Raw genomic sequence first — 13,949 nt, 5'->3', positions numbered from 1 at the left:
CACACAGAGGCAGCTAAAATTCACACACAGTTCAGCTGTGCAGAAGAGAAGCCGTACTGCAGTAGTTATGCTGTGTTTAGATCCCTTCAGCTTTGCTTTGCCCTCCATTCATGCATCCCTATTATCTTCAGCATGACATTGCATTCCTCACTTTCTTCCTTGTTTTCTCCCATTTTTCTATTTCTCCTCAGTGTTTTATCAATGTCTCTTTGTAGTGATTGCCATTGTGTTGTGTGCATCAAGAATATGCTATACTTAAAGATTTAAGACCTAAATCAAATGGGTGGTAGTGTTTGCTCACAGTCTTATCTTGTCAGAAACATACAGTATTCTGTGCCTTAAAGACCCAGTGAAGTCAAAAATGATTAAAATCATCTTTTTTTTGCAGAGGCAATGGCCCAAAAATATTGATGACACCATATTGCACCCAGGGGCATATACAGATATTTGTCCAATCATATGCTCTGTAGAATGATAATGCCCCTCCCACTAATTTTGTCATTTTAAACCTGTTCTTGCAGAGTTTAACTCCAACACACTCCAACTGAAGACCTTGATTAGATGTGTTCAATTAGGGTTGGAGTTAAATTCTGCAGCAAACGGGCCGTCCACAAGCAAGATTGCACACCCCGTCCTAATCCGACTAGCACTATTGCAAGCAGCAATTCATGGTCATGTAAACTAAATGCCATTTATAGTAAATTAGCTGTGACCCATGTGACACATCAACACAGGAAACAAAAATAGGCTTGTCAAACTATTTCATGGGGTCTTTGGCATGAAAAAAGACACATTTTCAGTCATTCAGTTCAGTCTGTGAGATTGCACCACTACCAGTTCATGACTTTTTATTAAAGCCTTTAGCGATCTATGGACTGCTCACAAAAATATAATCAAAACAGACTAACAACGAACAATGTGGAAAAAGAACACAACTTGCTGAAGGCTTCGATAAATTCAGTCTGTCAATGTTGTGATTAAACCTCATAATGAAATGAGTGAAATGCATGACTGAGCATTGAAGACATCCCAGAGGCCTCAGGCCCTGCAGAGTTTGCATTTCATGTAATTGTGATGACATGATGATTCTGAACTGACCTTGAATTAACACGTCCCGTTGTCTCCTCCCCTCCCCTCTCAGCAAAACTACATCCTGAGATCAATAAGCATCTGTGTGTCCTAGCAGCAGTCTAATTAAACGCTCCAGAGTCACTGGAAACATACATGTGTGCGAGCTTCTGTTCTTACTTGGAAATCTGTTGACATAGTTATTATTATAAAAACTATTCCAAGTAAGAATGTGACTGAGATGTGTGTGATGTGTGTGTGTTTCACCTGGAAGCTTCAAAAGCAGTCTGTCCTCTCTTCCAGAAGCTGAGGAGCTCTATCAGAAACGCGTTTTGACTATAACAGGCATCTGCATCGCTCTTCTAGTTGTTGGCATCATGTGTGTGGTGGCTTACTGCAAAACAAAGTAATTCACTTTTTGAAATGTCTTAGTTTGTACTAATGTTTTACTCAAAAACTAAAATGAGCCATATAAATTATTGATAGTGGTTGAATGCGATCTCCTGCAGTCTAAGAACTGTTTGTGTTTTGGCACATGTAGGAAACAGAGGAAAAAGCTGCATGATCGTTTGCGGCAGAGTTTACGAGAGCGAAACGCTGCGGCCAAAGGCCCTCAGCACCCCCACCCTCCACCCGAAAACCTGCAGCTGGTCAATGTGAGTATCGACACTGCACAGACCCTAAGCATCTACAACATCATGCTGATATAATAAAACCATGCGGTAATGATGTCGGAGAGAAATATTTTTAATCCTGTGCACTGCAGTTATAGTCCTCTATTTGGGATTTGAGATAAGTCATTCTCAAAAAATTATGCTATTTATGTTAAAGGAGAAGTCCACTTCTAGAACAACAATTTACAGATAATGTACTCACCCCCTTGTCATCCAAGATGTTCATGTCTTTCTTTCTTCAGTTGATATGAAATTATGTTTCTTGAGAAAAACATTTGGGAATTTTTCTCCATGTAGTGGAGTTCAGTGTCGCCCCCAAGTTTGAACTTCCAAAATGTAGTTTAAATGCAGCTTCAGATAGCTCTTAATGATCCCAGCCGAGGAAGAAGAGTCTTATCTAGGAAAACGAATGGTCATTTTTAAAACAATCAATTGTATGTGAATAAATTCAAATATTCACTCAAAACACCCAGTAAAGACGGTAAGGACCGTGGCGGCAGCTTTCTTTTAAAATATGTTGGATGATTGCGCAGAAGAAAAAGAAGAAGAAGAAGAAAACGAGACGGGAGTTTTTCGACATACCCTAACTGTATTACACAGACTATGCATGCACATCGCAGAGATGAGAGAAGATGAGGCTTTTGAGGTAAAAAAGTAAATAAATTGTCAGTTTGCTTCAAAAAAGACCGATCGTTTCGCTAGATAAGACTCTTCTTCCTTGGCTGGGATCGTTTAGAGCCATTTGAAGCTGCAAAACTACATTTTGGAAGTTCAAACTTGGGCGCACCATTGAAGTCCATTATATGGAGAAAAATCTGGGAATGTTTTTTTTTCAGTAAACATAATTTCTTATCGACTGAAGAAAGAAGGATATAAACATCTTGGATGACAAGGGGGTGAGTACATTACCTGTAAATTTTTCTTCTGGAAGTGGACTTCTCCTTTAATGCAATCAAAATTACGATTAGTGGTCACCAAGTATTGTATCAGTCCACTAAAAACAAATATTAAATAATGTAAAAATAGTTGTTATGATGTTAAACAAGCGTATAGTATCCTGTAAGAAAAACAGTCATACAACAATCAACTTATGTCTGATTTCAGCATTACATGCCAAAAAATGCTGGCTCTTCTCATGTGCATGTGACGGACAAAGAAATGGAAACATCTCTTTCTACAAACGGGTTCACATCATCAACACATCCGTCCACTGCCATGACTCACTCCTCCAGCCAGTGGTACAGTACAATCCTACATTCTTGCAAAGCGAAGTTTACAGGAAGTTATAATGTAACATTATATTTATACTGAAAGTCTAAATATAATGTAATGTCTTTAAAGTTTTTTTCTGCAACATATTTCTGACATAAAAAGTCCTATTCTTTTAGAATTTTTTTTAAAGATTAGCTCCTGAGATTTTTGACATATTGTTCTGTAGAAACCAGAAATCAGTATGCATTTTTTTTTTAAAAAGTGAGTCTTTGTATCCATGGAACCATTAAAATGTGTTTGTAGGCAATGGTAGTCACTGTTTAAAGATGAAGAATCATTGTGAATGAACAACACATGACTAGATGACATGTTTGATGAGTGGCTTTGCCTTTGGCTTCTCACAGCTGGAGTAATGGAAAAGCAGAGAGTGTGGTTTCAGACAGTCATGCAGTCCTGATGCAGTCATCGGCGGAGAACTGCCGTCATGGTACACCTGGTCACAGGGGGCGTCTAAACGCTACAGGAGGTGTTCATCAGCTCAACGATTACCTGAAGAGCTCCAGAGAAACACAGGGCTCTTGCAGAGATTCGCCTTACAGCGAGAGGTACCGTTTACTGCATGATCCCATCTGTCTTCATTGATAACAAATAATATAATAAATAAATAAATATTCTGTCTGTCTGTCAGTGTTAGTGAGTAACTAAGAAAAAGAAGCACCTAATTTAACATTTTTGCATGTTGAAAATAGTTGGTGCTGTAGTGTGACTCTTTCACATTATATTGTGCGTTCAGCTTTACTGCCATGTGAACTGAGGTTGTTACCAAATTCTGCTAAAATGTTTTCTCCCTCACGTTTCATTGGTAAGTCTGAATCACTCTAGTGAAACAGCTCATTCATATGATTCACGTAAGCTAATAGATTTAAAAAAAGAAAAATCTTTTAAAGTTGGCCCCCTCGATTAAATCCATAATTCGCTCATTCAAAAAAGCAGTTTTAGTGTACTTAGCTACTCAAGCCCAAAATAAACTGGACTCGTCACGTTCTGCTCCGTCTCGCAGACAGTGCATGTGACACACATGTGTCCAGTGATGTCCAAGAACACATTATTTGCTCATAGCCTGATTTTTCTCTCTCACTTGTGTAGACAACAGCACATCTTTTATCTGACACACCTGTTTCCATTTCAGTCTCTACTAACAATGTGATGAGTTGAATTAGGTGTGTTTAATGTGCAGTGCTCAACTGTGCACAAAACAGAGCTGGACACAGAAAACAAGGAAGAGCAGCTCTTATTGTAGTACTATACTAGTGGCTTGGTGCAGATTCATAGCAGCTTCTCCAGCGCTATTGCTGTCTGATTTTGATGTTCATGTCCCTCAAGAGGTTGTATTTGTCAGCCACATACAGTATGTCAATGGCTATGTTAACATGAACACTTTTTGTTTCAGTAGGAATGAGATTCATAATGAATCAGAACATAGTGTTTACATGAATGCTAAATAAAGCAATCAGATTGATGTGCACATTTGTTTGTCACAAGTTTCAATATTGGATTTGATCTTTTGACATGTGCAAATATATAGAGTTTCCCCCTATTTGCACATACTATTCTCCTGCCATTGCTTCTTTTCGTTGTAAAGACCAGACTTAATATTTATGTATTTTGGGTGTCAATTAGGAGCCGACGAGCACATGAAGTTGTGTTGCGTTTATTTATCAAGCAGTAAAATCGCTCATTCCCGTGGCCAAAACAAGCTGTCTGTGGATAAGAGTATAAAGTGAGGACTGATCGGATGTTGTTCTGCTCCACTTTATAGACAATGAGTGGAAGGAGAATTTAAAAAAAAAAACATGACTTCATTCTACAAAAACATGACAGCTCGTTTCACACCTCATACATCATTATGCCAGTTGTACGTCTCACATGCATAGTACTTTCCAGTTTCAGTCTTCAATCTGATAAAGAGTTTACACATCCTCTCGAACAGATTAGAAAAGTCTACACCACCCCTTCCAGTCCAGTCGAAATTTCATTTGGATTGAGTTCAGTCGGATCAATGAATGTGTTTACATGAAGGCTTTTTAGGCTACATTTGCACGGCATGTCTTAATGCACAGATCCAAACTTTTGACCGTTTTTTTAGGCCCGCCTGTTTACATTCACTTCAGTCATGACTGGTATCCGATATCTATGTTTACAATAATTCCCACCCAAAATGAGTCAGTGATCGCTTTACTATGCACTTGGTAGACCCTTGGGTTTTAAATGGACTTGCTATTAAAATTATTTATATACTGTAATTCATGCTGATTGGCACAAAATCTGAATTAACAGATAAAGACAGAAAAATAACAGTAATTTTCAGCTTCCGAACAGGTGAAGCTTGTTGGTTTGATAACAAAAACGTATACGTTATCACCTCACTGTTGAGAAATATAATGTAGCTTTTAGTAGCGAAGCTGTTGAATTTATAAAATTCATGGGGCAGGGGTTGAAAACCAGCAATTTCTCAAATGTGCAATTTCTTACCTATATAAAGTTTAGGTAACACTTTAGTACAGGGAACATTTCTTACCAGTAACTTATTATTATAGCCTTATTATTATAGCCTATACTTATTATTAACATATTGGCTGTTTATTAGTACTTATAAAGCACCTTTTCTGCATGACCATATTCTACATATTCTACAATACATGAACTTAACAACTACCTTACAAACTATTAATAAGCAGCAAATTAGGAGTTTATTGAGCCAAAAGCCTCAAAGTTAATGGTTTGTTAATAGCAAGAACTGGACCTAAAAATAAAGTGTGACCAAAGTTTACATCTCAATAAAATGCGATGCATACAGGATGCCAGCATTAAAACACTATCTTTATAGGCAAACATGTCGTCCTCATATTGGGAGTTCTGATAGGAATTGGATATGTGCGTCTACACGTAGGTCAGATTTCCAAATATCAGATGTGTATCTGATTAATTCCGATTAACAAATTCAGATCTGTGTCAGATGTGAGCAAAAAATGTATTTTTTGTGCCAGTGTAAATGCAGCCTTAGTCCAATTGAGCCATCAATTCATTTACTAACTGATGATTTGTTGCATGTAAACGTAGCCACAGGGAATGTCTTATTTCAGAAAAGCAAGTGTTCGAAAGTAAGAATGAAATTAGAGTATGCCTCACAAGGTAGAATTTTATAATTTCACTTTTTTAATTAAGACATGTTCGATAATGTATGCAACCAAGAAATATACACTCCAAAAAATGCTGGGTAGCCAAATTACACAAGTTGGGTTGTTTTTAATTCTGCATTATTTAAATATTGGGTAAATATTGGACAGAACACATGCTGGGTTATTTTGTCCCAGCTGGTTGGATTTATTATTTTTACCAAACATGCTGGGTAATTTAATTTAAGTCAACTATTGGTTAAAAAATAATCAGAAGATGAACATTTATTATTGAACAAGAACACCCATGGATAAAAATAGGACAAATTGTATTTATTTGGATTAATACAGCATAGTTTACAATATTACATACATTTAAACTTGTTTAACAAGCATTTTAGACATAAATAAAAGTAACATTTAAGTGTAGCATTTTAATTTTAGTGTATTCAGATGTTCTCTGTAATCGCTTTTTACCGAAGTAGCATTAATTCTCATGCCGGTGTGTTGCTGATATCTGAGCCGGTGAAGGCCTGCTGTTCGCAGGGGGAAGTACGAACTTCAGACCGTGGCCTCAGATTTCACTTGTAGCTGAAAGATGCCATGACTGACTCCAAAAAATGCCCATAAACAAACAGTACTGGCATTAGAGAACATGTTTTAACATTAAATTAAATTAAACTCAGTAGTACAACGAATAAAATCCAGTTATTTTATGCAAGGCAAAAGGCGTTTCCATTATGCGAAGTGATCGCTACTGACACAGCTGACTGACATCTCGTCCTTATGTTGCGTTGCGTAAAATAGTACAATTTACAGCACAGTAAAGACTTAAATAAAATGTATACAAACTAATTTCGCTAAAGAAGTACACTAAATCAGCAGTGCTGAGATCTGACTCAAACAGCCTCCGCCCTTATTGTAACTCAGCAACTGGGTTGTTTCGTCAGAGACAGGCTTAACTCAGCAGTTGGGTAGAAAAAAATAACCCAGCGTTAAGAATGACCCAGCACCTGGGTAAAAATATTAAAAACAACTCAATAAAATGTTTGATTACGTCATTAATTGATCTTTACCATACATTTCTGCCATATGTACATCAACTTGACATAGTCACCACTAGTAAGCTACTACTAAATATATTGTAAAAACTTTAATTTGGTGTAAAGTTGCTTTGCAATGATATTTATCATGAAAAGCGCTATACAAATAAATTTGAATTTGGATTTGAAAAATGACCCATCGGGCTGAACCCAGAATTTGGGCACAGCCTTCGAAAGATGACACAGCTTATCAGTTGATGGTGAGGTAGCAATCATGATAGCAACTGTAAAGTAAGTTTGTATTTCTTCCACAAGGTACGTTTCGGCCATGACTACACCCACCCGTCTGTCCCCCGTGGGGCTTCTCTCTCCGGTGACGCCCTCCTCGCCTCCCTCCGAGATGTCAGCTCCTCTGTCCAGCCTGGCGACCTCAGTTCCTTCCATGGCAACGAGTCCCTCGGGGGAGGAGGAGCGCCCCCTGCTGTTCCGGACACCGCCGATCCTGCGTGACAAATCCGGTTTGAACCAGGGCCAGAAGTCAGGCCATAATCTCCGCAACTCCGCTCACTACAATCACGGCCTGGAGCTGCCCAGCCCTCTGGCCAGCCCTCTGCACATTGTGGAGCACGAGGAGTACGAGAGTTCACAGCAGTACCAAAGCACAGCTGCGGCGCCCGCCCCGTCGTCCCCCCCACACAGCCCCAGCGCCGGTCAGCGTAGCTCAAGAACTCAGCCGAGCGGTCAGACGGGCCCAGCGGCACTGGAGCCGATCAGCGGCAGTAACTCAGAGAGCAGCAGCTCAGAGAGCGAAACCGAGGACGAGCGGGTGGGAGAGGACACGCCGTTTCTCGGCTTACAGAACCCTCTGGCCGTGGCCGCAGGCTCAGTTGTTCTGGACGGGCTGGAGGGCAACAGAACTAACCCCGCACTGCACCTCTCGCCGCAGCACGACCTGCAGAGCAGACTGACGGCTGTCATGGCCAACCAAGATCCTATAGCTGTGTGAAAAATGCATTGAAGAAAAAAATCACCACTAAACCTTTATTTTCTATAATTAAGTATTGCAAAAAGAAAAACTTCAACTTTTATTTTAGTGATGTAGTGAAAAGACTTTTATATATGTGTACGACGTGTTTGTGTCATGGAAAAAAGTGCCATTCACATGTAGCTGAGGTCACAGTATTTCAATGGCAGAAAAAAATATAATCAATGGTGCCTTTTAATTTATGTTTGAAGAAAAAAGAATTGCATCATGACACTGGGCCATATATTCATGACTTTAAGGCAACAAAATAAATTCTGTGTGACTGAGAAAAAAAAGAAAAAATCTTCCACCAGCACTCTTGCAATTTGATTAAAGTGTAAAAATGCATCATGGTCTCTTAACACAGTGGCTTTCCTCTCTCTTATTTAACACACCTGATTCAGATCATGAGCTCCATGAACTGAACTGTGTCAGATAAGAGAGACAAACATGCAGTGCTGTGGGTTACGGGGACTAACCGTACTGTGTTTGTTTTTAATTACATTGAAAATTATTTATGCATTTTGATTTAAAATATGAAGTGTGACTGCTGCAAACCGAAAACAAGAAAATTCAAAAGCTATAGAAAATAATAATAAATGCTAAAAAAAGACTCACAAGAAGCAAATCATGTACAATCAGCTATTAATCACACGTAATCACTTTATTCTGTTTTGTAGTAAGGTTGCCATGTATAGCTGACATTAATTCTATGAGACAGCTATTAGATCAGATTGTTTTTTCGTTCATATAAATGTTTCTATTTATTACTGAATGACTGAATATATGGCTCACTTTGTCGATCGTGCTCATTGGCTTCTCAAGCAAGGCAATTTGGGAAAATTACAGCACCACTTTTATGATACTGACATCGTTTTTATTCCTATATTTTATTTTATTAGTTATTGTCCATTTTTTAACATTTGTCCTTTGCTATCCATGTAGAATGTTACATTATATTCAAAGTGTTCTTTTGTGTCATGTTAATTTTCATCATGTTTATGTGTATATGTGTGATCATTTAAAGAACAAATCACCTGTTGTACAGTATTTTGCTATGTTTGCGTCACCAGATTACTACAGTAACTTATGTATTCACAAGGTTTTACTGAAAATAGCCTCTAATAGTCTATCCAGCTTGCTAAACAGAAGGAACTGGTTACACAAACAACACTTTTAACCTAGAGCTCACTATAAAGCTTGCTCTAGTGTGTGAAGGCCTTTTCCCCTAAGTTTTCGTTTGAATGAAATGTGGCCCGTTTTGTTGTATTTATTTTCTTTATTTATTTGTTATTTATTTATTTATTATCTGGGCCTTATGGAATCTAGCGTCTATAAATCTATATTTTAATAGCAATGATAATAAGAGATATTTGCAGTCGTTGGGTACATCAACTAAACCTTATTTTTAGTGTTTTTTTTTTTCTTCTTCTCATCACTCCATAATATATTTGTGTGTTGTTTTGCCATTTAGGCCTAGACTCTGTTATTCAAACTCTCATTCAAAAACAATAAATGTTCACCATGACAAATATCCATGAACCTGGTTGTACAATTAAAATGAGCTGAACTGCATCTGGGACGCTTGAAAACAGCCTTTGTTATGTTGCTTTTAACATGAGCCTTTATGTAACGATTCAGGCCACCTTTGATTGATGTTTGATTTTGGATACGATACAGTGTGCGGACAGATGACTGCTTTAAAGGTGACGTCAACCTCTTCCATCTCGGTTTTGTTTTCAGAAATGGCTTATCATTTACTGTTTGGATGAAATGGTTTATTACCTTTTGCTGAAATATTCAAACTAACCTATAGAGAAGTGTGATCTCTGTATGCATCGGTGCTCCAGCATAGCAGATTTCCGGCTTGTTGTTTGATCTCTACATTGCCGATGAACATAAAGGAAGAACAGAAAATCTCCAAAAAATCATGTCGTTCTGATAGCTGCATGAGCACAGGAGGACAAACACAGGCATGCCTTGCACAACACATGCAAACAAGCATGGGCAGAGATGTCAATCGAGACATGACCACACTCTGAGAACGAAATGTTCATTTTCATCTACTCTTGTGTGAACAACTCTATAAAGTGACTGGGCAATATGTATGATAGCTTTACATTGTGTTGGATCTCTTTATTTTTGCAATGTCATTCTCTAAGCTGTTAAAATAAGTTGAGGCACACTCAGACACATTTGATTCACTTTGAAGTGTGTACATTTGCATGGATTTATCGGTGCTGTCTGGCTGCAGATGGACCCGTATCGGCATATCAGTTGGGGCGGGTATCATTATTGCTGGTGACAGATTTTTCCAACTCATGTCAAAAGTTACAATTTTAATTTTAGATATTCACAGAAACCGAGTCAAATAATGCTGGCCAAAAAATACTTAAAGTTATTTAAAGTTATCTGTGCAGTGTTTTCCTGCATACAGCCCGAGGAGACACTGGGATAAACTCCAGCATCCCTGTGACAAGTCTGGAAAAAGGATGGATGGATGGAAGGGCTTAATAGGATATCAACCCTCTAAAACCCATTAGTGCTCTTCAACAACCAAATAAAACAGCCAACAATTAAGGAAGTGTCATGTAATATCAACTTTGTTCATAATATCCATTATAGTTTTATTTTTCTGGTTTTCACTCACAAGGAAGATTAAAACATCAATAACCAAGCAAATTACTGCATTCGCTGTAAAGTACTGTATAGATTATCTTTCAGAAGCTCAGGATGCATGCCGTATCAGCAAAATTGTCAGCTTTTTGTGTTACGTTGATGGTTTGCCGGTTCACTGACTGTTAAACTGTTAACTCACACGCCAACAAAAGATGTTAATGGCATGTCTGGAGCGTGTGGCATTTATGAGAACAATTCCGTTTTTGCCAGAAACAGGAAAAACCCAAAAATTCCCTGAGACAAGAATCTGTGCACATGTATCATGAGCCAAGATAAATAGTTTACACAAAGACGTAACATTGCCCGTCTAGAAATGGCAGGTACAGTCTTTTGTGGGTTGGGAAATTCATAGAACATCGAAGAAGGTATGATATCTACTGTTTTTATCCCAAAACAAGACTGCTCACTAAAAATGGGGAAAAAGAAGACTAAAGAAGAAGTCCCACCAGTGATTTAATATCAGCACTGTTGATCAGTGACATGACACTAGTTGCTGTTTCACTTGGTTGTTGAAGCTTATTTCTCTCATGATTATGGTTTTGAAGGTACAATTAAAGACACTGTATGGGATATTCCCATAAGCTGATGATGAGAACAATTTGCACCCTGTGAAAGCAACACTGATGTGAGATCACATTTGTGCTATCGGGCCAACCGAGGAGGATTGATTTGGAAATGCTTAAAAGCACTCATTATTTCAATTATTTATTTTTAGTATTCATTAGTCATTTTATTATTCATCGTGTTTGACGATGCAAGGTCACTTTTAACTATCAAAAGCTATTCCTTAATGACATTATCCAGGTGACCATTTTGGTAGCAAAACAACAGCACGAATATATACAAGAGGCAGTTTGATGAGTTTCGTAATATTTTGTAGTACTAGTCACTTTGTCGCACATTCCAACATTCCTTCCTTTTTATTAAAGTCAAAATTAAAAAAGATGGTTAAAATATGAAAATAAACTCTAAGTCGACGTCCTCATGTAAGATGAACTGCCAAAGCCCTTCTGAGCTAATTTCAGTCATCATATAGGCCTAATAGCTATTCTGTTCATTTTTCATCAGTGTAAAGTATAAGAGCTCTGAAAGTCTTTTAAACCCCTACAGAAATATTTTCTTAAATTGCAACAGAAGTCATTGCTTTAAAAGTCATAGTTTAAACTGCTCTGCAACACAGGAGTGATCCAGCTGCACTACGTTAAACAAAGAATGAGGTTTTAACTGTCATGGGACAGAAACTCTTTAATTCCATCAGGTATGTGCTGTCAGATGTCTAAAATGTTTAAAATACCTCTCAATCAACTTGTAACTGGTCTGCCAGGATTCCATGCATTTTAAGGAATAGTTCTCCTAAAAATAAAAGTTCTCTCATCATTGATTCAACTTGGGCCCCAGAACACAAACAAAGGATTTTAGAAGAATATCTCATATACAATGCAAGTGAATGTTGACCAAAGCTTTGAAGCTTCGAAAAGCACCTAAGGCAGCATAAGTAGTCCATTCCAGTCATTTAATTCAAGTCTTCTGAAGAGATCCAATCATTTGGGGTGAAAGGAAACCAAAAGGTGACTCATTTCATCTTCCAGTTACAGTCTAGTTCCTGATTTTTAGTCTGATGATCTGGAAAAAAAAAATGGTTGTGATTCTAGACCAGATGAAACATCTAAATCAGAGGTTTCTTGATTTACTGGCCCTCAAGGTCAAGTCAAGTCAAGTCACTATTATATAAATACTGCTTTTAACAATACACAATTGTGACAAAGCGGCTGTACAGTGTTAAATAGGAAATATTGTATCAATAATGCAAAAGGGCAACAGTAAACACTTAATTTTCAGGTAAAGGCAGTTCATTATTGGATTCAATGATGTCATCATCCAGCTCAGTTCAGTTCAAACAGTATATGATATCGTTTGGAGAAAAAGTGTCCCCAACTAAGCAAGTCAGAGGCAACAGCGGCAAGGAACCAAAACTCCATCGGTGACAGAATAGCCATCTAGGTGACGAGGTCTTCACTGGGGATCCGCCTCTGGGGCTCATCTAGTCGATGTGGTCTCCGCTGATATTCAGGGCTGTAGAGGTCGTCTCTAGGAGCTGATCCACCGTCTGGGCTGGGTTCGGACTGGATCCGGGGGACTGCAGTGACCATATGATCTGGACACAGACTGGATCTGGTGGTTAAGGTGACCTCGGAATAAGAAAGAAACAGACTGATATTAGCGTAGATGCCATTCTTCTGAAGATGCACTGAGTACATCGGGTGTTATGGAAAGTGTTCCCGGTTCTGGTTGACCTAATTAATGCAGCCTAACAATCCTTTAACGGATCTGAATTATGGAAATATGTTGATGTGTTATGTGTAAGCAAGGTTAAAGAGATGGGTCTTTAATCTAGATTTAAACTGACAGAGTGTGTCTGCGTCCCGAACAGTGTTGGGTAGATTGTGAGTTTGGGCGCTAAATAAGAAAATGATCTGCCGCCTGCGATTGATTTTGATGTTCAAATTTTTTGATAATACCTAGATGATTATCAAGACGTGAGGGAAGGTCCACTTTCCTGCATACTTTAGCTCCAACCTTGATCAAACTCCTCTGCTTGTATCTTTCTAGTAATCCCAAAGACCTTGATTAGTTAGTTAAGAACCCCTGGTTTAAATCATCCAGGTTAAAGGGTTACTCCACCCCAAAATGAAAATTTTGTCATTAATCATTTACCCCCATGTCATTCCAAACCCGTAAAAGCTTTGTTTATCTTCAGAAAACAATTTAAGATATTTTGGATGAAAATCGGGAGGCTTGTGGCTGTCCCACTGACTGCCAGGTAAATACCACTGTCAAGACCCAGAAAAGTGTGAAAGACATTGTCAAAACAGCCCATCTGCCATCAGTGGTCTGCCACAAGCCTCCCGGTTTTCATCCAAAATATCTTAAATTGTGTTCCGAAGGCGAACGAAGGTTTTAACAGGTTTGGAACAACATGGGGGTAAGTGATTAATGACAAAACTTTCTTTTTGGGGTGGAGTAACCCTTTAACATAGTGAATAAAATACATTGAAGACTAGAATTTTCTTTT

General features: G+C 38.3%; 1 protein-coding gene across 17 annotated transcripts in view; it reads left to right on the top strand.

Moving 5' to 3' along the window:
- nrg1 (neuregulin 1) overlaps positions 1-10,316 on the top strand; it is a 105,764-nt gene extending 95,448 nt beyond the window's left edge. For 13 of the 17 annotated variants that reach the window (XM_051120850.1, XM_051120846.1, XM_051120848.1 and 10 more), the window contains 5 exons: positions 1,372-1,474; positions 1,610-1,724; positions 2,847-2,980; positions 3,359-3,559; positions 7,489-10,316. In XM_051120850.1, the coding sequence (XP_050976807.1) occupies positions 1,372-1,474; positions 1,610-1,724; positions 2,847-2,980; positions 3,359-3,559; positions 7,489-8,179 (1,244 nt within the window). In that variant the 3' untranslated portion in view covers positions 8,180-10,316. The remainder of the gene's footprint in view (positions 1-1,371; positions 1,475-1,609; positions 1,725-2,846; positions 2,981-3,358; positions 3,560-7,488) is intronic. The other 4 variants (XM_051120852.1, XM_051120847.1, XM_051120849.1 and 1 more) reach the window with 1 other exon arrangement.
- The last annotated feature ends 3,633 nt before the right edge of the window (positions 10,317-13,949 follow it).

Source organism: Labeo rohita, chromosome 10 (assembly GCF_022985175.1).
Source record: "Labeo rohita strain BAU-BD-2019 chromosome 10, IGBB_LRoh.1.0, whole genome shotgun sequence".
Taxonomy (NCBI): domain Eukaryota; kingdom Metazoa; phylum Chordata; class Actinopteri; order Cypriniformes; family Cyprinidae; genus Labeo; species Labeo rohita.
The sequence above is the reverse complement of the archived record's forward strand: the minus strand, read 5'-3'. Positions and strand labels throughout refer to the sequence as shown.